This window comes from Lissotriton helveticus, chromosome 6 (assembly GCF_964261635.1).
Source record: "Lissotriton helveticus chromosome 6, aLisHel1.1, whole genome shotgun sequence".
Lineage (NCBI taxonomy): Eukaryota > Metazoa > Chordata > Amphibia > Caudata > Salamandridae > Lissotriton > Lissotriton helveticus.
Window position 1 is genome coordinate 1,132,774,015 of NC_136067.1, and position 24,102 is coordinate 1,132,798,116.

General features: G+C 43.3%; 1 protein-coding gene across 1 annotated transcript in view; it reads left to right on the forward strand.

Moving 5' to 3' along the window:
- LOC144761665 (uncharacterized) overlaps positions 1 to 24,102 on the forward strand; it is a 166,501-nt gene that overhangs the window by 100,058 nt on the left and 42,341 nt on the right. Inside the window, exons 5-7 of the mRNA XM_078646950.1 lie at positions 12,822 to 12,935; positions 15,029 to 15,139; positions 20,715 to 20,804. Of these exons, the coding sequence (XP_078503076.1) occupies positions 12,822 to 12,935; positions 15,029 to 15,139; positions 20,715 to 20,804 (315 nt within the window). The remainder of the gene's footprint in view (positions 1 to 12,821; positions 12,936 to 15,028; positions 15,140 to 20,714; positions 20,805 to 24,102) is intronic.

A 24,102-nucleotide genomic window follows, 5' to 3' on the forward strand; every position in this document is an offset into this window, starting at 1 on the left:
CAAAATCGTCTGCTTATTTTTAAGGTTTAATTTATAGCCGGAAAAAGAACCGTATCGCTCAGCATCTTGTGTAATTTCAACCAAAGCAGTTGCTGGATTAATAGAAAAAATAGCGATATCATCCGCATATGCGGTTCGTTTTAAATCCAGCCCATTAAAAGGAACCGGAGAAATATCAGCATTAAACAGCAAGTGCTTAATAAAAGGCTCAATATAAAGAGCAAACAATAAAGGGGATAGCGAACAACCCTGCAGCGTACCCCTTTGAACAGAAAAAGAAGATGAGGAATGACCATTAAGTTTAACTGCAGCTATTGGGCTCCTATACAGCTCCTGCACCTGCAAGATAAGCCTTTGACCGAGACCTGTTGATGACATTGTGGCCCATAAGGCTCCCCAAGTTACCCAGTCAAAGGCCTTCTCGGCGTCCAACATCAACATCCCAAACTGCTGGCCCAGCTGACCCGAGACATCGTATGCAGCAATCGCCATGTTGATGTGCGCGGTCGTGTCTCTTCCGGGATCAAAACCATGCTGCTGCTCCGAGACTAATAAGTGAATAACAGGGGCCAGTCGAGATGTGAGAATTTTAGAAAAAAGTTTCGCATCAGCATTAATCAATGCTATAGGCCGATAGGAGATCTTATCGTCTACAGGTTTCCCCTTCTTAGGAAAAACAATAATATTAGTAATATTCCAAGAAGAGGGAACATCTTCCCCTTGCATAATTGCATTGCATAATGCAAGAAAGACAGGAATCAGTATAGTTTTAAAAGTTTTGTAGATTTTTAGCCGTTTTCTAAAGTGCCATTTTCCAGTCCTCCTTAAGCACCTGTTAGTTGTCTGGGAACTCTCTCCAAGCTCCCTGCAGTACATGTTGTTTTTTTCTATGTCAAAATAACCAAGATCCAATTCTTCTAGGTCTTTTAATCATCAGAACTATCAAATATAATTTTCATACTATAGCTTGGAGGCCTCCTAAGAGAGAGGTATATTAAGAGCGGGTATAGAAACCCTTTTTAGTTTTAATGCACATCAGAGGAAGATCTGATTAGCCAAAATGCTGGCACTCACAGTGCAAGAGAGGTGTTGAGCGTGCAGGAGGGGAAGAGACAACCCCTTTTGCCCCTAACTCGTAAACTTGTGTAGAGGCACTGATGTGACCTGATGACACCTGAAATATTTGATGCCTTTCTGGTCCACACACACGTTGGTCTGCATGTAACAGAACATGGAGGACGAGGTCTCCACTATGGCCACAAGGTGACATGCATTGTCCAATAAATTCCGCAGCGAAGGGCTTGTTTCACAGCTGCGGCATTTTCATAATCTTAGCCACACATGAAAGACCTTTATTTCTAAAGTGGCAAGTGACTGAGAGAAACCTTGGGCACTCTGATTACTTGCTTTCTATGACAAATTCCTCCTGTCTCTAGAATCCTTCTTTAAAATCTTTATTTCGGCATTTTTTGCCATAAAAGAGTACAATTGAAACACATTTTTCCACAACACATATAAAATAGTACAATTCATACAGCTATAAAGATAGTTAAAATCAACCCTGGCATTCATTAGCAATTAAAAATCGTCTCTTGGACCACATAGCTGACAAGTACTTTGAAATTGCAAATACAATGTGTCCGGACGTATCTGTCTTAAGGATTCTCAAAGCATGCAAACATTGGACGAAACCCATGTTTTTACATAACGGTACTAGCCAGTACTTCCTGGCTTTACTGTAGGCTGGGCAAAAAAGAAGTATATGAAGTTCATCCTCTAAGCTACAGCTACACCCAGGACAAGATTTGGTCGTAGACGCAGACCATTTGCTCGTAAAAGCCCTTAAAGGTAATGTACCATATCTCCATTGTAAATAGAGTTTCCTTGATCCAATGGGATAGATAACGTCCATGTAATCCTCAAAGCAGTATGATATTTTAAATGTTAAAAATAATTTAGTCAAGGTGCCAGCGTGAGAATCATACAGTGTAGTGTTAAGTTTGTTATCCATAAAAGACTGAGAGAAACACTGTGCACTCTGATTACTTGCTTTCTATGACAAATTCCTCCTGTCTCTAGAATCTAATGTAATCCTATGGCTTATCATTTCGTACACCTCTGTGAAACCTTTGGAATCTTATCAGAAGTCCTGACCTCAGAGGCAATATCACACCCCAATCCACACTAAATGAGGAAGGATGACTCCAATGCCAGTAACAGCTAAGTCAACTGTAGAACTAGAGTGGAAAAGGAACAGTGGGGTATAAGTAGAAGGCAGAAATAGGTAGGTGATTAGCCCCCTGGAAACCTAAAACGTCCCTCAGACTGCTATTTCAAATGTGTCAATCTGTGTAGAGTCCTTAGTAGAGTTAATTGGTGCCATAAGGAAACCAGGTAGCTGTCAGGTTTCCTCAATTCTGCATCTCAGGAATTTCCTTGAAAACAAGGAAATGTCCCCAAAGCCCTGAAATACTCAAAAAGCAATCATGGATACTGCGTAAAGTGAACCCATTTTAGCGGCTTGCGACACAATTCTCTAGTTTTCCGCTTAGATAAAAGTTTGTACGAAAGGAACGCTCCTTTTAAGGCATCTGTTGTGGTCAAACTGCTGGAACCTGTGGTACAGAATCCTGATGCTTGATGATGTCATTGAATAGTTCTAGTGTCATTTGGACCTGAAGAAAGATGTTTCAGAATTGAAATTAGGCAATAGTGCTAGTTTAACCATTTGGTAATCCCTAGTTCCTTTCCAGTTACACAACTCATTATTTCACCTGGCAAAAAGTAACTAGGCTGGATCTCGCACCATACATACTGGCTAAAAAGAGGCAACGCCTTGAATCTCAAAACTCATATTTAATTAAAAAAATCTCTGCTCTATTATGAATTGAAACTCCATCTTCCTATGGAGCCGAAGTACAATTAAGGTTGATACAGTAACTGTGAATCGTGCTCAAGGTTACAATAGGTTGTTTGCTAAAGAGAGCTGCCTTCAGTATTATGAAATAACTTTTTGTGCTTGTTTACGTTCAAAGTGGCAAGTAGATAACTGTACCATTATAAGTATTCATTAGTATTGCATGTTTAGCTTCTGCCAGTGGTCATCAATTATTTACTATCAGTGATGTTGGCATACCATACAACAATAATTGCCAGTATACTTCTACTAGAGTTTACATACATAGTTCATAATTTACACAGACAGATGACTCCTTGTGGAAATAACTATTCTGCAATAGAGTTCAGATTTCCAAAGGATGACTGGTGAAAACAAAGAAGTGCTATAGAATTTATAATCTTAAAGGATGGCTCCTACAAAGTGCTACAGAGATTGGAATCCCAATGGATAACTCGCTTAACAAGTTGAAGTCTGTACCCTTGCTAGATACTTATCTTGTTCCAATATGTTTGTTGTTGACTTCACTAAAGCACCCAACAGGATTTCAACAAAAAGTCCTAGGTCCAGCAACTATGTATTAGGAATGCATAGCAAGGACACAATGGATCACACGGAACTTCTACTCTGGTCTTTAAAAATGGCAGCCACCATTGGCAAGTTTTTTGAGAGCATACTCTTATGCTCCTTAAGACTAGCACATTCATGAGAAACGGAGAAGAGAGTTGCGTAGGACCAATACATAAGAGTAAGTGCGTCCCACGCCCCATCCTGACATGTACACTACTGATATCCCTACTACTTCTATCGGATGATGTGCAACTGTATCAGCTTCTTAGTATAAATCATAAAACCCGAGTACAAGATGACTCACCTTGCAACTCCTTGTTTTGGTCTTTAAGACTTCAAAAGTAGAATATTGCTTTTTCTCATTTCTGATAAAAACTAAACTCTTCATCTTCGCTATCAAATCAGCTTGGCTCCATACAACCTAATCTAAGTTCACACACATCTCAGAAGGCATCTATTTATTTTGTTTTCATTCTGATTGAATGAATGGTTTGCTCGATGTCCAACACTTCAGTAGGCTTCAACAAGGTTCAGTATGGAAACTGAATTGGTTTATTTCAGAATATAATTTTCATGTTTCAAGATTTAATTTGTTTCAATAAAATTTGAGGAACCCATAATAAGTTTCCTCGCTTCCCATAAATGAGTTGTATGTTTGATCTGGTTCCTGCAGAATGCTAATTCAGCTGTAATGTATTGATCAGGTTGAATTATAGGTCAATCAGTTGAAGTAGTCGGTGTAAAGGTTTCATTTACCCCTATTACACTGCTTGTTTCACTAAGTGTTGAATGGAGCTTTGAAGGCCAGAATTATTTAATTGTATTATGCTCAGTAGGCCACAGTAGAGTCTGTTTCTGATTTTACTTTGCTTTATTAAGTAAAGGTCCACTGTGGGTGAAGTCTTCAGGCGGTTTCAGAACGGCACTGTATCTATATGAGCTTTTATAGAATCTACAAAGAAATACACACCAAACAAGCTGTGTAGTATCCAAAAAGCTGGCAATTTCTCATTTGACCAATCTGTGTAGTGTGCAAAATCATTGTACTTGGACTAGTGCTCCTGGGAGAACACCCTGAGCTATCTCCCCATGCCATCTTCCTAAATTATATTTATAATCCCACATCATGTTGTACATGAGGGGTCTGATATCAGCTATTTCATACAAAGTGTTGCAATGTATCTTTTTTCATCATAATCCCTTCCACGAGCAGGATGACAGAGCTGGAAAGATCGTCTTTCGCGTCAGAGTGCTCTGGCAGAACATCAAGGTTTGGAACCCACTGTGTACAACATCACACCTGCATTGATAACATGGTTTGGCCACAAAGTCTACCCTTCGAATTTGTTCCTGTGAGCTCTATAAGTTATGGGTAGATTCGTTTACCTAATGATTTATCTCACAGCCCTATCACTGTCTTTCCAGTGAACATCTTATCTGTGCTGTAGCTGGTGGACAGATTGGGTGCAGCTAAGTGCCTAAGTTCATTTGATTGGTGCAGTGGTAACCGGCAGATTGCACGGGCACATGGTGCCAAGGTGAAAACTCTATTCTCCATCCCAGAGGGCCTGTTTCAGATCCGGGTCATGCCTGTTGGGCTCACGAATGCTCTTGCCACCTACAAGGATCTGGTCCACTTTGTGTTGTCTGACCTGGAAGAGTTCTGCATGGACTATCTGGACAACAGTGCTGTCTTTAGAAATTCATGGAGGGACAATCTGAAACATCTTGAGCTGATGCTGATGTGGATGCAGGGGTCCAAACTGACCATCAGGGGTATGAAGTGCCAGGTAAGTCATGTAGTCTATCTTGGACACCCAGATGGGAATAGAAAGAGTCAGCCCTTGCAGGAGAAACTACTGGTAGTCCTTGATTGTGAGGTTCAATCACTCAGGCCCAAAGGAGAGTTTTATTAGCCCTCTCTGGATACTGTGGGATGCGAGTTACCCTTGTTAAAGCCCTGACCTTGAAGGTTCACCACTCCTGAGACCTCTTACTACAGTCAAAAGTTTTTGTGCAGATGGATGCTTTAGAGAAAGGAGTTGGGACGGTCCTCGTCAAATTCAATGAGGATGGTAGGGAGCAATTGATTGTCTTCATCAGCCACAAGTTGTGGACTAGAGATCAGAACTGGGCTGCCATTGAAAAGGAGTACTTTGCCACAGTGTGAACCTTTGGGCGCTTCAGGTCTTGCTTTTTCAGTATCAAATTTGTGGTCTAGACATGCCAATAACCCCTCACATGGCTGATGGTTGAAAAGGAGAAAGGAGAGTTTACCACATTTCTCCAGTGATCTTTCTCTTTGCAGGATTTGGACTTCACTGTGAAACATGATGCAGGGTTACAGCACAGGAATACAGACAAACTTTTCAGATCGTTTTCCCAGTCTGATGATTACACTTCTCCAATAGTGGATTAGATCCCACACATTAAGACCTGGCGGGGGAGGAGGTAATCTGTTGAGACAGGGAAGTTCCCCGGCATGGCTTCAGAGAACGTCCATCCCTGCCAGGAGTTTCTCATGTAGCATGTCTCCAAGCATTTTTTATTTTTGGCCTCAAAGCAAGCAATCATTCTGCTATGCCTAGGACCCACTATCAGGAATGCAACCTAAGCTGACCTCTGTGGTCTGGATGAGCACATCATGTGCTGCCCCATTACTCTACCCTTTTTGTCTGGGACTACTGTCCGCTCGCGAGGCTGTTGAGGACTGACAGTGATGACAGTCACTTATTATTTCTGCAGGACAAGCCTTTTACCTGTTGACTGCACCTACTGGCCTCTCCTGTTTTATATTGTCTGCCAGTGCCCTGCAACTAGTTCCTTCCCTTCATCCATGTGGATATAATTTGTGCATTTAGTTTATGTATGTATATTTACATATAATAGGATGAGCATGAAACGTGTTGTATTTACCTGCTGCAGCACACAAATATATTTTGGATCTCCTGTGTGGAAATGGTGCATAAGATAGAGGTTGGAGTGAGCGTACCGAACAGCAATGTGAAATTCAGTGCTCCTCCAAAGAATGCATGCTGGCCTTTTAACTGTGCCAGAACCTAGGACAACTTGAAGTATATGGACAGCCATTACATTACCTCTTGCTCTGTTCTTTCCCAGGGGTGTTACCCCTAACAGGTTGAGCACGGTTTGTTTAGGTTCACATGAGAAGAAACTCCCTCCTCTACTCATTTTTTCTGCTGAAGCCAGAGGGCGAAGACTGTGACTTGACCAGTTTGGGAGGAATGTTTGAAAAACAGGAATTGCCTGAAACTGGTCCTATAATGCCACCTGTGAAATACACTGCGAATGGCTGCAAACATGATCTAAGTTTGGGGCAGAAGCCCATGCCCGGGGTGCCAGGAGTTCTCATTGACCAGTGCCAATATACACTTGAAAAGACTTGTGTTCTCAAGCCTTGGAGTCACTGACTGTGAATTCCCTTCACCAGGTTTGGGACCAGCAACCTGGAGATGTTACATCCTGCCAAGGACAGCTGCCATGAAACTACCTTGAGGGGGACGGAGCCCACTGCACTGCTCGTTTCATGTTGAAATCTGAGCCAGATTAGTATTAGTATTGATTCATTTTTATAGGCAGTTTTCTGCATTATCACTCACTAAGCCTCAGCTTGCATTTGCTACGCGTGAACTCCCTGTCCCAGTCCAATAAGCCGTGTGGCAAGGGACCAGTAACAGCAAAGTGTGCCTAAAAGATAGAGGCATAAAAGAAGTTATGTGACAAAGTAGGCACTACGAAACCTCGTAACCGTAGTTAGCGTTTTTTGTTTCACACCAAGAAGCAGCGTCTGTGACAACATGGTGCTACAACAAATTAATACTGGAATCAGTTCAACGCAACAGCAGGTTCACCACTGTTATCTGGACTAAGCTCCTCATTTGTTTGGGTGTTGGGCATAACTTTTGGGCTTGAGAACATCCCCCAAGGAAAACTTTGCTCTCTCCAAATGGCAAGTATGTAGGGCCTAGTTACCTGTTTCTGAAACATCCACTCCTCAACTGGCTTTAAGGTGCGCACCTGTGCATATCCATGCTGGCGGAGGGCTGACTAGAAGACCATCATGCCAGGGCAAAGTCCTCTGCTGCCAGTCATCTGAAAAACATGTGCAAATGAGCACATGGCCAGATGCAGCACCTCTGCTGACCACACTCTGCAGGAGATAACCATGCGCTGGACTAAAGATGTACAGTGTGCAACCAAGACTGTGGAGTGAAATGATCCTTGCAGACACCTGGCCAGCTACACTAAAGGAGCTTGAAGCATTGAAAACGTGACAGTGTTCAGTTTAGTGTGTGTCTGCTGCTTGGGTGGGGAGATAGGGGGAATCGAAATGTTAAACCCCAAGCATTCGGGGCTTAAGAATGCGTTTTCGTTCGGACGACAGTTTTAGCTATCTGGGCGAGATTTCTTATACGCATTCAGAAAGGGGCTTTAGGTCAATTCATATAAGCCATTGCCTTATTTGGATAAGCCTGTTTCAAGAATTGGGCCGCTGGGTTGTCATTCACGTTCTGGAATCAACCTACGGGATTTCCAAGATGTATACGTTTGTGGGAGTAGTCCATCTTGCAACTCAACCTCTTCTCTTGGAGAACAGTGTACAGTAGTCACTAGGAGTCACCATCTTAACTAAAAGTCGGACCGTCAGATCCAATGGAAGCCCCCAAAGAGAAAAGAGATGCCAGGGCCACCCGATTACCACAGAAAATGGCATTGTCGCTTCTTACATTGAAATAAAGGGAAGAAGCATACGCTCTCATTCATATGAGAATATTTCAGCCATTTTGGAACCGCAGTACACATAACAAGTAATTTATTAGGATATGACGCTAGCAGTGCTGGTTGCGTTATAGCGCTTTTTTGTGACTGGATAACGGGCACTAGCAAAAACACAGGAGGGGGACAGGGCAAGCAACAACTCAGAGTGCGAGAGGAGAGGGAGAGGGCCTGCAAACCCTCCGCTCTTATCGAGTGCTGCAACTAAAAGAAAAAAGTAACTCCAAAAGCATGAGCAGTCGAAGGACACTAGGCAAGGAAGCAGTACTTCCACCATGCTCCATGGGAGGGACAAACACACGAAGAAGACGTGAAGACGGCATACGATGACCAAATAAGCAAGGAAAAGAGAATAATGATGAAGCCAACCAATGGTAAGTAATGGGCAGGCTCTAATTCCCCTTAAGTAAATACATTGTCTTGCAAGCCACCGCGCGTGGCTGTAACAGGCAAGACCTTAAAACTCGAGTGTGAGAGAACGCTTATTACTCTAACCTGTGTATTCTCACGTAGGGCTCTATTTCTCTTACCTCTGTCTCCTTGGACATATTCCTTTGTATTTGCTTTTCCTTCATTATGTCCCACTACTCAGTGTCCTCCCATCACGAGGTATGTTTAAGATGGAAACACTTTCTAAAGTCAGAGATTCATATTCTGTCTAAATCGTCGTGGGTATTCTGTCCGTGGAAATAATTTCTACCACTTACCACTTGTCTTTAGTGTTGATGTATTCTTTTAGGTCAGGCACCTATGTATCGTGGGTTGTGCATTCTATGCCTTGTTTTATCATGGGTTTCTATTTAAGAATGCTCAAATTCTATTTGTGTTTGTATTTGCATCTTATGTTGTGCAGGAATTTAATTTGTTTCTCCCTGACTATCCCTAACCAAAATGTTATCACAAAGTGCACACCTAGCAAAACAATTGTGGAAGCTGCCTTTGCATAATGGTGGTAAATCTTCACAACCTGTAGCATTCAGTGGAGAGGTGTGGCTCACTGGTTAGAGGCGGCAGACCTGTAAGCAGAGAACGGCCCGGGACCAGGGTTCAATTCCCGACGCGGCAGGGTCTTGGACCAGGGTCAACGGACTCGATAATTCTCACCTCAGTGCCTACTCTAACCAGGGAACACACTCGGTAACTCTGGGCATTAAGCTTGCCTCATTTCTACAACGGCCCCCCACAGACGCCGGGGATGCCTGGTTTCACCCTGGAGATACCCAGAAAGGGACCATCTCACAGGGAAAACCAGGACGGGTTCCCCAGCGGTCTACAGCGCCAGGACACTCGGGTAGAGTAACAGTGCGCTTTACAAGTATCCCACATTTACATTTACATTTACATTTACATTTACATTCATGGGATAGTGCTCCTTCCCCACTCCTGATACCCTTCTGGCTCTGGGGCAGTGGTGGTAATTCCTTACAAGCTTCTGGGCATCCTTGGCAAGTTACTCACCCATGGCCAGATGCTAACCTTTGCACAATGGCTGTATTTCTTGGCAACTTGAAAGCAGCCATGGCATGTTGTCTACCCTTGGAAACATGCTTGCTATGGCATAATGCTAGTAATTTCTGACAAATTAGGGGGCATTTGTGGTGCCTATTGCTGGAATTATACTGGTCCTGACAAAATGTGGTAATTCTTGACTTATTGCGCTCTTCCATGGGGCAGTGATGCCCATCATGGCATAATGACAGCCCTGGCAGTTTTGTGATCATTCTTGGCCCATTGTGTGTATTTGCTGCACAATGGTGCCTGACCCTGGGATAATGATAACCCTGGGATGATGTTATCCTTGCCGGTATTGTGATAATTCTTGCCGTATTTTGACACCTAGGGAACTGTTTTTTTTTAAACTTGTTTGTATTGCAACACTGCACAGATATCACATTACATATCAACCTTGCAATTTATAATGTATCAGCTGTAGGTAATTATATTATATCAGTGTGTTATGTCACAGCGGTCTACATGTGTGCCCATATGCTCCGCTCAGTAGCTTCATTGCTAGGCACATGATAACTGTACGGCATACAGGGCCATTCCCGTAAAGGAGAAATATGTGCAACAAAACCTAATATAACTTGTAATAAAAAAATAAAATGAAGAGAAAAAGAACCCTGGCAGCGATTGGGGGCGGGAACCTTTCCCATAGGGAATAAAAAACAGGACATCTAAAGCCGGACTATCAAGCGGCATGCACAGATTTCAGGGGTACAGGGGAAGGCCCCTCAGCCCTCCGATGACCTAAGGAAGTGTTAGGGAATTAAATACTGTAAGAACCCATGGCTCTCACACCTGCTGCAACACTACCTCCTCCATTTTGGTGATAATTTATGATATATTGTGGCTATGCATGACACTATCATAATGGTGGTTGTGGCTTTATAACGTTAATTCGAAGCACACTGTTGACTGCCATGGTATTACTAATGTGAATAACCTGGTATATGTTACATTAAAGCCAACTCAGAAGAGAGGAACCAGTGCAAGTGAATTTATGTAATGGGCATGCTAAGCCAGCCATCTCTCCATAACACTGGATAGTTTTTGATGACGCTCCCGTTTTGGAGAGCGGATTGGATAAGGCAATACTTCTTGCATTAGTAAATGTTTGTTTGAAAGCAGCAGGAACATTGGGACTCCAATGTGTATTATTTTCCAGGAGTACAGCAAATGCAAGAGGTGGTGCAACACTGCTATGCTTTTGTAATCTGTTCTTGTGTAATGTTTCTCATTATGTTTCATTTCTGTTCCTATTGTGAAGCGCTCTGATGCCTTCGGGTAAAGTCCGCGCTATATAAAAATGCATAAATAAATAAATAAATAAAAACACAAACGGACTGCTCATATCCCTACAACCCTAATCATGGCCCTTGCACCACTATATCCCAGTAGCACAGTTACGCTAATAATGCTTACGTTTGTTTGCACATTAAAGCCAAAGAAAAGCCATTAGGCCTGTCTTACATCAAAGAATGCAAGTTAGACTTACAGGCTTTGCCAGGGCTTATTTAATGTGTGCTTTTATAACCTGGTTCAGGGCATGTAATCTCAGAACAGTAGCAAATCCCCAGGACCAACTGATTTTCTGTGTGCTATTTAACTGTTTGCTAAAATTAAAGTACTTTTTCTATTAAGTAAAATAATTATCTGGGCAGTGATTTATTGACTTATTATTCCATCACAGATTTCCGAGTTTCTGCTCCAAAACTCCACTACTGCACTTCACCTTCTTGAGTAAGCCTTGGACTGCTTGACTTTATTACCCTGAGAATCAAGTGCTGAAGGAGCGGATAAATGTGGTGCTCAGTTTTAGGCCCATCAGTAAGGTTAAGCCCCCAGATCTCCAGAGGTAAAAGGTGCTCATTGTTCCAAGCATAGCCTAGTAACCACTGATTATCCTAGCGCTTCTGAAAAAGTTCCAGAAAATCTATGGGATTAGAGGCCTCCCCGTATCTCCCCGCTAGATTGCAAGGGTGGAAGGCAAGAAAATCCACTCTTTTATGTCACCTGAGGTAGGAAAGGACTTTTCAAATGCAAAGAAGGACTCCAGAATGCGTGTCATAGAAGGCGAGGATGGTTGACATACCCTCCGTTGCAAATACCTTAAACTCCAAATCAAATTCAAATTTATTTTATTTGTTTGATTAATTAAAATCTTACAAAAAGCAGCTAAAACATTAACAAATTTAAAATTATAAAACAATCCGTACGTTTAATTAATTTCCTAAAACTTAGGCATTTACCTTACACATTAGGTGCTATAATAATCAATCATTTAAGGTTATTTTTAAAGTTAATTATGTAGCTTCATATTCACACAATCCGTAAGTTAATCACAAGCCTCTTCCTTTTTTGTACAACACAAAGGAATTTGACGAATGCTGAATTAATTGGTTGATCATCTGGATTTAAACTTGCCATTAAGGCCTGCCTACATGTCCTTACACCACATTTATTAAATAGTTTCTTAAGTATAGTTTTTCTTTCAGCTTCCAAATCTGGACAAAGACACAATAAGTGTAGGATGTTTTCTTGTCCTAATTTAAACTCCAGCATTGGAACTAGGCTGATTGTCCACACACATAGCCGGAAGGGATCCAGCCAGTATTGATAGTGGATAGACATGTGGTGGTTCTCTCTTATTGAAAGTGAATTATGATGTTGTTCTTTTTTTCCTCTTCTACCATGTTCAGTGCCCCCAGAGCTAATCACAAACCTGGTAGGTCTATTAGATGAGACCTATTCCAGGACAAACTTCAAAAACACATTATAAACAGTAAAGCATGGAGTTGTAGTGTTTTTTTATTGTTAATTGGTTGGGGTTGTATGGGAATATATTTGTGGAACGTTTCTGTTATGATTCCAGCTGCGTTTGTTATGCTGTTGCTCGAATAAAAATAAAATGTAAAACCAAAAGAAAATGTTGTTCGTTCAGCCATTTATTTATGCTGTATGTCTCAACTCATAAAATCAAAGATTTTAAGTCACAAACTTTTTTTGTCAATGTGTGTAATAACAAGATTCACTATGCAATCTTTTTGTGCAACAGGAGACCAGATTTTAAATTTTGGCACTGGATTGCATATGAATCAAGATTTTGAGTCGAGCTCAATGGAAAAGCAATGTGCAGAAGACGAAGAAGGCACCACTGGCCCGAACTCAGGTAAATTACAAATGGGCCTCGCCATTTACTTGGCTGGTACAATTCCTTGAGCGGCCCTCCTCAGAAGAGGTGCCATCAACAGTAGCAGTTACAAGAAGTGAATGCTTTGTAAGGCCTAACGTTAGGAAAAAAGGACTGTAGAGCATAAGCTAGTGGGGTATTTGTGACCAACCACGAGAATCTCTCAAATTATGTTTAAATGCCACCATCTATATTTTTGGTCTTAAGTGAGGTCACTTTGAGACGAAGTAGAAGTGACGTCTTTCCTAGGGGAAACGCCCTTTAGAACGAAGCCGGAATTCACAGCGCCAGCAATAGAACAAACGCGTCTTTAGTACGCATTCGTTCAGCAGGCAAGTTGTTAGAACAACTTGCTTTAGAGGGGCACATTGGTGGAATAGTGTTGGATTTAAAGCCCAACACCTTCCCTACAGTTGCGCAGACTGGAGTTGGACTAGTAAATTAACCTATACCAAAATCCAGCACCCCCCTAAGGCAAGTTGTTTAATGACTTGCATTCTGAACGAATGTCTAATGGCGGTGCTGTGAAGGCACAACATGATTCTGGCTTGCAGAATATTGTCTACATTCATTTCCTAGTTCTCTACACATACCACTTATCCTGGTTTCATAAAAGAGCTGGAGAATGCATAAAAAAGACCAACCTCCCTGTAATGCAGTCAATGCTAACTGGGTTGTATCCATAACTTGGCTCAATCCATTTAGGCCTCATCAAGATGGTTGGTTTAAACAAACCATATTTTCAATGAGGCTGGCAAGGCACCTTAATCTGATGGAGATGCACTGCTCTATGATACTGTGATGCTTGTGGCTATGGTTTGCTCTGCTAAGGGTTAGAAATCCCCCATTTAAATAGGAGATATTACTGAGACAACTGTATGCAGAAATGTGGGACACAGGTTTGATGTTTTTCTTAGCAAACTATCTTTCAAAGGAGAGTTTCTGGCCTAGTAAATAGTGTCGTAGGGATACGTATGTTAATGAGACTGTTTCAAAGATGTCCTGGTCGGAGATGGATATCAGCCTTGGGAGTCACAGGCTACTAAAGAGGTAGTGATAACTAGCCATAGTCTGTTAGAATTGAATGTTGCCCATTAAGCCAGAAGACTGCAGTCCTAAATTCCCTGTCTGAAGGGACCCTGGAATGCGAGGGAAGAATACGATTATTCGGGTCTGACAACCTTGGGCCTTCTTTGTTAAACTACATTAGATACACAAGGTTGCTTTAGGATCTGGACAACAGCTGTGTGGATCCTGAAGCCTGAGGTTATATGAACCAAGGACTGGCTGTCTGTTCAAACAATAAGTCCATGTGATACTCATGTTTAAGGGTAAGAGCCCCGTCAATATGGATCTTTGATTGAGCGGAATTCCTTTTTTCCTGACTTACCCGATAAAACAAGTTTGCAATTTAAGAAAGCTTCAAGCAGCTAGAAAAGTTTTCAGAGAGCTCAGGATTCATGTGACGACAATTTGTCTTTCAGATTTGAATCTGCATAGGAAAGTGAGTGAGCTACTAATAACGTACTAAGTAAAGATAATGACTAATGTTAGCCAGGATAAAAATAGACAGCGTTTTAACGAAAAAATAATAGTTGAGTACCACTGGGGTACATATAATAGAAGAGGCCCATATGAGATTGAAATGTTAAACAGATCAAGTGAAAAGACTAACAGATCAAGTGAAAAGACTAGGCTTGCTTCAGATTCGATTAGATGGTGAATTCTGAATTTGCTAGTGCACTGTGAAAATTAAAAAGGTGGAAGACACAGCAAATAGAAAAGGAAGATAGCTGAATGGAAGGTAAATTTACATAGTTTGCAGAAACTAGTCAATCATTTTAGAAGAGACTCTGACGTAAGACCAGGTTGTAAGTTTAAGTTTTCTAAAGCTTTTAATAATGGATCAGGATAGTTTGCTAGAAAGTAACTGCAATAGTGATGGTTTAAAGTGATTTTACAGAAAACCTATTGGATACATTGTAGGCAATGAGAATATTACTGGGAGTTAGTGGCAAGGTGGTATTTTATAGCTATGCTCAAGTCACTTTTCTTTTCTTTTTATGCAACAGACCATGTAGATATCCGACCAGTTGTTTCATTCAGCATTAAAGAAGAGGATGATCCCTACAATGTAATTGATGACAGCTCGGAAAGAGAAGATAGCACGGGTAGCCCCACAAGTGAGTAAATGTGTGTTCATTCTAAGACTGAATCTCCTGAACAACTCACTCCACTGAGGTCATGTCTGGACAGATCCAGCATTCGCCTCAATGTGAGATTGTGCTGCTCAGTCACATCTCAGCGGTACACCGCTGAAGTGTAACATTCCTAATGTTGTCTTAATTTGAGTGGTACTCCCTTAACATATCAGTCGCCAGAAGTTGGCACAGGATTTAAAGCATTTCTGCTAGTATGAAGCTTTGAATACCCCACATGATTTTTCGTGAGTGTTGTGCACTGTGGCAGTGGGTTCAGATTGTAGAGCAGCAAGGCACCATTTACTCACAGCCATCTGTTGCCTTTGCATCAGAGATCTTGCTGGCGAAGCAGTACATGAGCAGGCACGAGGAACCTGTTCCCTGTGCAATAATATTACTAATGTCTGCAGCATTGCAAAAATGCATGCATGCCATAGCCCTAGCCCCACGCCTGGCAGGGGTTTACTACACTGATATTCGATTAAGTCCTGCGCAGCCTGAAATGTTGAATTTAAACTTTCTCGCTTGTGGTCTCATTTTCTCTTGCCTCCTATATGTAGCCCTTTTGTCTTTAGTGTATTTGCCATTTCACTGATATATTTCATTACTTTCATTTGAATTTCATAAACCTGTCTGCTGTGGAATCACATATACAAGGCAGATAGCTCAACACTCGTTCCTGCCTAAGCAAGAAAGAACGGACAAGTTGTTAATAACAGTCAGCTTTGGAGCCACGATATTAGGTCCTAATTCTGACTTTCCTAAACTATTGCCCTGTGCACCCTATCTGTTTCCTGGCTGGCAGAGTAATCTCACTTGGCCTGGCAGAGGATTTTACGTCTGCCAGGCCGAGACTGCTCCGCCCGCCAAATTTATAAATCACCGCCTAGCTGATAATTATTTATTTATTTATTTATTTATTTATTATTTTAAATTTTTTACGGTCATTATTTATAAAGGCATTGGCAAGGACCGCCATCACGGCTGTTCCTGACAATGCATTTTACGGTTTCCTACAGGGCTGCATTGGAAGGACGCAGCTCTGGAGCAAACAGTATTCTTTTCTTCTTTTCAAAACAAAAATCCCGGTTTTCTTTTTGAAAAGAAAAAATGAATGCTCCCCTCGCCATAGGAGGCCTCTTCAATGGTGGGGGGAGCATTCTAATTGTTTTTACTGTTTTTTATCACCTAGTTTTTACCTGGCGGTAAGGAACAGTAAAAAAGATTACATGTCCACCCATAGAAATTGGGCAGGCAGACATGTAGCCATTTCTCTGACCGCGCTGACTCCCACAGGCCTTCAGAGGGGATTCATCCCAGCAGAGACATAGTAGTCTCTGCCGAAATTAACCCTAATATTTGTCCACATGTAAATGTGGTGGGGGGACCACATTCTTGGCAGTAAGGATGTTCCATCGCCTTACCAACAAGAAAAAAATCGGCTCCTTCCTGTACAAAAATTGAAAATTATTAGAAACCATTAGCAAACAACTGGTACTAAGATTCTCCAGTATTATGGGTGTCTTTCATAGATTCACATGCCTGAATCATTCCCCGTCGTCGGAATGGGAGTCCCACGGTACATAAAAAAGCAATAATATGCCATAATAACATAGGAAAAAAACAGTAATTCCCAACCAGGAAGTAAAGTAGCCTAAGCTACAGGAGAAAAAACTTCCACACTCATGACTATCCTAGTCATTTTGTATAGTCCAAACAACAGCCAATCAGGCGACAGCACCCACCAGAAGGTTCTCCCCAGAGGCTCAGGCTCTCAGATTTTCTACCGCACGTCGTGTGAAGGGAGTCTCCCTGAGCTCTGCTCAGTTTTCTTCTCTTTTTCCAGTTTGGATTCTTCTTTTCAAGTATGTCTTCTAAGAGATCTTTATTTAGAGCTTGTGACTCTTGTGGTAAGCTCCGGCTTTTTAAAGAGGATCCCCACAAAAAGTGCATATACTGCCTTTATCCTGATCATCAGGTCAAGGACTGTAAAATTTGTAGAACCTTCCCTCAAAAGACCCTTAGGATAGAGAAGGTCGCCTGCTTTTGTGGCTACAAAGGCTCAAGACTTCTGATAATCCTGCGTCTGAGGTGGGCAGTATTGCCTCTGGTTCTACTTCAACCTCTAGGAAGAGGCCTGCGACTGAGGGGTTAACATATCCTGAGGCTAAGGTGGCTAAGAAACGTCTGCCATCTAAGGGGTATGACAAGCCTTCTACTAGCAAGGCTACTCTCCCAGTCAAGGAGAAGGAGGGACCATCTACACCCCCTATAAAATCTTCCAGGAAATTGCCTCTGTCTTCTGAGAAGAATTTGCCTCAGATTCCTCCACTGTCGTCGACGGCGCCATCTTCAACTCCTTCGTCGACGAGGATCTCCATCGACGCTACATCTACGTCGACGGTAACATTTTCATCTCCTAAGCCTCATATGATCATGTCGACGGCGGCTTCTTCGCCTACTATGGTCTATGTTTCTGTCAGACCTCTCTCGTCGACGGCGCAGCTTTCTTCTGCCGTCGTCGGTGCATCGTCGTCGACTCATCTAAAGACGATCCCGTCGACGAGAGTGTCGACGACATCTTCGTCGACGCCTTCTCTTCCGTCGACGAAGTCTGTCCCGTCGACGAAGCCTGGCACGTCGACGAAGTCTATATCGCCGACGACACCAACACCGTCGACGGACCCTTCATTGTCCACGTCAACGACGACCTCGTCCACAGCTAAATCCATTGTAACGAACCCTTCAGTGGTTCCAACGTTGACGCCGCAACTATCCTCTTGCACCGCTTTACAAGTCTGGTCACCTTCTACGGTTTTTCTGACACCCAAACAATCTTTTCAAAAGCGTGGGTCGACTGTGGAGCTCTCACCCCTGCATATTTCTCCACAAAAGATACCTCTGCAGGTGCCTGATAAATTTCTGGATTCTGAACATAGCGAAGAGGACTCGGACATTGGGGAAACTTTTGGTACAGCAACTAGTCCGTCCGAGTTAAATATCAAGTACCAAGACGACGATGATGATCAGCAATCACCTGAACATACGCTGTCCCCTGTAACAGATGTCCCTGCCACGCAGGTGCCGATCGCATTGCTCACCAATCTCCAATACATGTTGGTGACTACTACAAACGGTTCCCACCATCAGCATCTACAGTCTCGGTGCCTTCTACACCTGCTACAGAAGCACCTATACCAGGCGTTCAACCGCCAAGATCTCCTCCACCTCGGCCACCACTCAGCCTGAAGATCAACAACTTTCTGATGAAGATGACCAGAGAGAGGAAGGCGAAGTGGATGATATGTCGGAGTGGGATGAATATCAGGTGCAAACTCCATCTCCATCACCTCAGCCTACCTCGGACTCACCACCAGTAGACGTGGGTGGTTTCCACCTCTTGATGGAACGGGCTACTAAGCGTTTCCATATTGATATGGAGCAAACGGAGCAAGAATGTTTTTTTTACGATTTTAAAGACCAGCCTAGAAAACAAGTCAAATCCATACTGATCATTGACTTTATCTGGAAGGAAGGTATGACGGTAATGTCTACTCCAGCATCCATTCCTCCGGTCTTGCGACGCATTGAGAAAAAGTACAGGGCTCCTGGAAAGACACCTGCGTGCCTTATAGGACAACCGAAACTGGACTCAGTTATCATCCAGGCGGCGCAAAAAAGAGCTAGAAACCCTGCATCTCCAGTTGTAGCCCCACCGGACAGAGATGGCAGGCGCCTGGATGCCATTGGAAAACGAGTTTCAACGATGGCAGCTACCACAGTCCAGCATCCATTCCTCCGGTCTTGCGACGCATTGAGAAAAAGTACAGGGCTCCTGGAAAGACACCTGCGTGCCTTATAGGACAACCGAAACTGGACTCAGTTATCATCCAGGCGGCGCAAAAAAGAGCTAGAAACCCTGCATCTCCAGTTGTAGCCCCACCGGACAGAGATGGCAGGCGCCTGGATGCCATTGGAAAACGAGTTTCAACGATGGCAGCTACCACAGTCCGGGCTGCTAATTCTTTAGCCATACTGGGCAGGTATGACCGGCAGATGTGGTCGGACATAGCTCCGTACATAGACCTCCTTCCTGAGCCTTCTAAATCTGAAACGCAGAAGATCTTACAGGAAGGACAAAGAATCTCAGAGGAGATTATTGATTCAGCCTTTGACGTCGCCTCAACTGGTTTCCGGCAGCTAGCTGGTGCTGCTGTCTTGCGTAGGCAAGGGTGGCTGCGATCTACTTCTTTCCGTCAGGAGGTACAATCTAAGGTATTAGATGGGCCCTATGATGGTGAATTCCTGTTTGGCCCGCAAGTTGAAGAAGCCTTACAAACAATAAAGAAGGATACAGAAACGGCGAAATCCTTGGGTACACATCAATTTCGCAAGCCGCCCTTTCGAGGAGCGAGAGGACGTGGATCGTTCTCAAACAGAGGTGGACACTCACAACAATCTTCCTACAGACAAGGAAATCAGCGCTATCAGACTCCGCGCTATCAAACCTACGGCCAGAGAAAAACTAATTATTCCCAGAACAGGGGAAAAACTACCTACCGCGGAAAGGATAAGCGCCAATGAGACCCGTCACCTGCCACCACTACTACCCCACTCTCGAAGAAAACTTGGAGGACAGATATCAAAGTTTTACTCAAATTGGCTATCGATAACATCAGACAGGTGGGTCCTGGATATTATAGCCAGGGGCCACGCCTTAGAATTCGACCATTTTCCTCCGAATGTCCCTCCAAAAGGCCCACCTCCAGCTCACCTGGAGGAGCAATTTGCCCAAATCAATTTGATGCTACAGAAAGGAGCAATCGAGAGAGTACCTCAGAATATGAGGGGAATGGGATTTTACTCCAGATTTTTCCTAATCAAGAAAAAGTCCGGAGAATGGCGTCCGATTCTAGATCTCCGGGCCCTAAACAAATATTTGAAAAAGTTAACATTCAGGATGTTGTCACTTCAGGAAATACTGCATCTTCTAGCAGCAGGAGACTACATGACCACCTTGGATCTCCAAGATGCATAGGCGCGTATGATGCTGGTGAGTGGGGTCATGTAGGCCTTGAATAAAGTGAACCACAGTGAGGATCCTTGTGGAACTCTGCAAATTAGGTTGAGAGCGTTCAAGGTGAAGGCTGACCGAGTTCGACCTTTCAGAAAGGCATACATCCAGTATGTAGTTACAGCAGGACATTTTTCAGATTTAAAAACTGAGTTTGCAAATCTTGACGATATAGATAAAAAAAAGAGGATCTAGTAGGCAGCCTTGTTGTAGGGCATTTTGCATTTTTATCAGTGGTGACAAATCTTTAATAATAAAAGTAGCAAAGACGATTTGACTTCTGGTAACTACATATTGGTCTACAATCGGTTTTAGCAATATTCTTAGTTACTAAGCAGTTAGGTCTGAAGCCAGTTTGCTCATAAGAATAATATCTTTCTTCATGGTCCAAGACTGCATGTTTTTCAAAATACTCTGTGCAAAGATCTTTCCAACCACATCAAGGAGAGCACGATAATTAATATATATTTTATTGCACAATAGGATTTCCCTTCCTTAATTCGGAGTTGGCGGAGGGTTTTGTGGACCATTATTGTGTTGAAGAAAAAGACAGCAATGGCAGATTTAACTCCGGTAAGTATGTAAAATCTGAAATTTTTATTGAAGGGGATAGAATATGACAACTCTTACATTTAATTTAATTGCAATTCTTCCTTAACAAATAAATGATTAGCATTAGAAAGTGATCCAGGATGTCATCTTCCATTTGTTCATTAAGTAATTTGCATTTTTTGCACGTTATTACTCTAGTGGTATTCTACCATGGGTTGCTCTTGTTTTATATCTGAACAGTTACAAATGCATCTGAAGTTTTATATTCCAGGCAACATCTAGTAAGTGATCGTTCTCAGCTCAGTATTTCTTAAGAGCTCCACAGTCTATTCCTTGCTAGAATAATATTCCCTTTTTAGGTCGCAGCCTGTCAGACAGCGCAGATGTCCGGTTTGCTAAATACTTCTTGAGTACATTCAGAAACCTTAACTAGGAATGCATTCTCCCCATTGCTTACCATTGGTTTTGTAGTTTGTAATTCATATTTTCTGCTTTCAATGTGTTTGCTTTATTTGGTTTAGGCTGTCCAGCTTGAGTTTGTCCCTCTCGTTGCCCAATCTTTGTTTACTGTATTCTTCCACTAACTCGCTTTCTGTTAACAGGCATTTCATTCTTGTTCTGATCTTGTCATATTTGCTGTGCATTCAAAGACCGAGGTGAAATGTCAAGCTCTCCTGGAGCTTTGTTTTTAATTTTCCATCTCTGACTTCAAAGTGAGAGAATTTATATGACAATCCTGCTGAATATCCATGTAAGAGGAGAGGGTGTGATCTTTCTTTTTGTAGCACACAACAACAAAATAAACTGCGGGTGTTTCAGAATATATCATAATTAGTTCAATTGAAGCCCATGTTTTTTGTAATTCTAAAGTGAGGTGGAAACAAATATTTGAATATGATGAAAACACATCAATACACTAGGTGATGACATTTGCACACATTTATCGTTTGTGTGCAGTGAAACCGTATTTCGGTGCAGATGTAAACCTCATTTCAATTGAAAATGTGTTTTCTATAATGGCAGTGCGCTACCACTCTATGCATACTTCACACTACGCCACTCCACTCTTCTCTATGCCATGCCATCCATTCTAAGACACTTCACTCTACACCCCTCTGCTCTAAGACACTCTACGACACTCTACGACACGTCACAGCACTTGACACCACAACACTCCAATCTAGGCCACTCACTCCAGCCCACAACATGCCACTCCACTCTACACCCCTCCACACCACACCCCTCCACATACCCCACTTAAATCTACCTCACTCCACTCCAATGTACCCCGATCTACCCCACTCCACCCCGCTGCAATCTGCCCCAATCTAATCTACTCCACCCCAACCTACCCCACTCCACCCAGTCTACCCCATTCCACTCCAATCTACCCCAATCCACTCCGATCCAATCTACCCCACTCCACTATAATCTACTTCACTCTACCCCACTCCAGTCTACTCCACTTCACTCTAATCCACTCCACTCAATCTAATCCAGTCAGCCCCACCCCAGTCTACCCCATCCCACACCAATCTACTGCACTCCACTCTACACCCCTCCACACCACACCCCTCCACATACCCCACTTAAATCTACCTCACTCCACTCCAATGTACCCCGATCTACCCCACTCCACCCCGCTGCAATCTGCCCCAATCTAATCTACTCCACCCCAACCTACCCCACTCCACCCAGTCTACCCCATTCCACTCCAATCTACCCCAATCCACTCCGATCCAATCTACCCCACTCCACTATAATCTACTTCACTCTACCCCACTCCAGTCTACTCCACTTCACTCTAATCCACTCCACTCAATCTAATCCAGTCAGCCCCACCCCAGTCTACCCCATCCCACACCAATCTACTGCACTCCACTCTACACCCCTCCACACCACACCCCTCCACATACCCCACTTAAATCTACCTCACTCCACTCCAATGTACCCCGATCTACCCCACTCCACCCCGCTGCAATCTGCCCCAATCTAATCTACTCCACCCCAACCTACCCCACTCCACCCAGTCTACCCCATTCCACTCCAATCTACCCCAATCCACTCCGATCCAATCTACCCCACTCCACTATAATCTACTTCACTCTACCCCACTCCAGTCTACTCCACTTCACTCTAATCCACTCCACTCAATCTAATCCAGTCAGCCCCACCCCAGTCTACCCCATCCCACACCAATCTACTGCACTCCACTCAAATCTACCCTGCTGCTCCAAACGATCCCAGTCTACCCAACTCCACTCCAACCTGCCACACTCCAATGTACTCCAATCCACTCCACTCCAGTCTGCCACAGTCCAATTTACCCCACTCCACTCCAATTTGCCCCACTTTATTCCAAACCCCACTAAAATCTATCCAACTCCTCTCCACTCTAATCTACCCCACTACACCACTCCATACACCACAACCTACTCCAATACAGTCTATCACAATCCACCCCACCCCACTCCACTCGAATCTACCCATTTGACTCTGCCACACTCCACTACAATCTAACTCACTCCACCTACTCCAATCCACCCCACCCACGCCACCCCAATATACCCAACCCAATCTACCCTACTACAATCTACCCCTCTACTCTACCCTACTCCACCCCAATCTACCCCACTGTAATTTACCGCAAACCACTCCACTCCAACCATCAATTTTCAATCTACCCCACTCCAATCTCCCCCTCTAATCTACCCCACGTAATTCTAATCTACCATACTCTAATCCACCTAATCTACCCCAGTCCCCTCTAATATACCCCACTCCACCTCTGTCTGTCTCACCCCAATCTCGACTCCACTCCAATCTATCCAACTCTACTCCACACTACTCCATTCCAGTCTACCAAACTCCACTCTACTCCAATCTACCCCATTTAAATCTACCCTCTCCAAACTACCCAATTCTACTCTACCCCAATCTAGCACACTCCATTCCACTCTACCCAATCTACCCCATTCCACTTCACTTCAGTCTACCACATGCCGCCCCAATCTACCCACTCCACCCCAATCTACCCTACCACACCCACCCCAAACTACCCTCCTCCAATCTACCCAATTCAATCAGACCCACTTCAATCTACCCTACTCCAGTCTACCCCAATCTACTCCACCCTAACCCAATCTTCCCCCCTCCAAACTACCCCACTCCTATCTATCCCACTCCAATCTGCACCACTACATTCTACCCTACTCCATCCTAATCTACCCACTCTACTGCAATCTACTCCTCTCCGCCTCTGTCTACCCCACTATAATCTACCATACTCCAAACAACCCAATTCCACTCCAGTCTACCC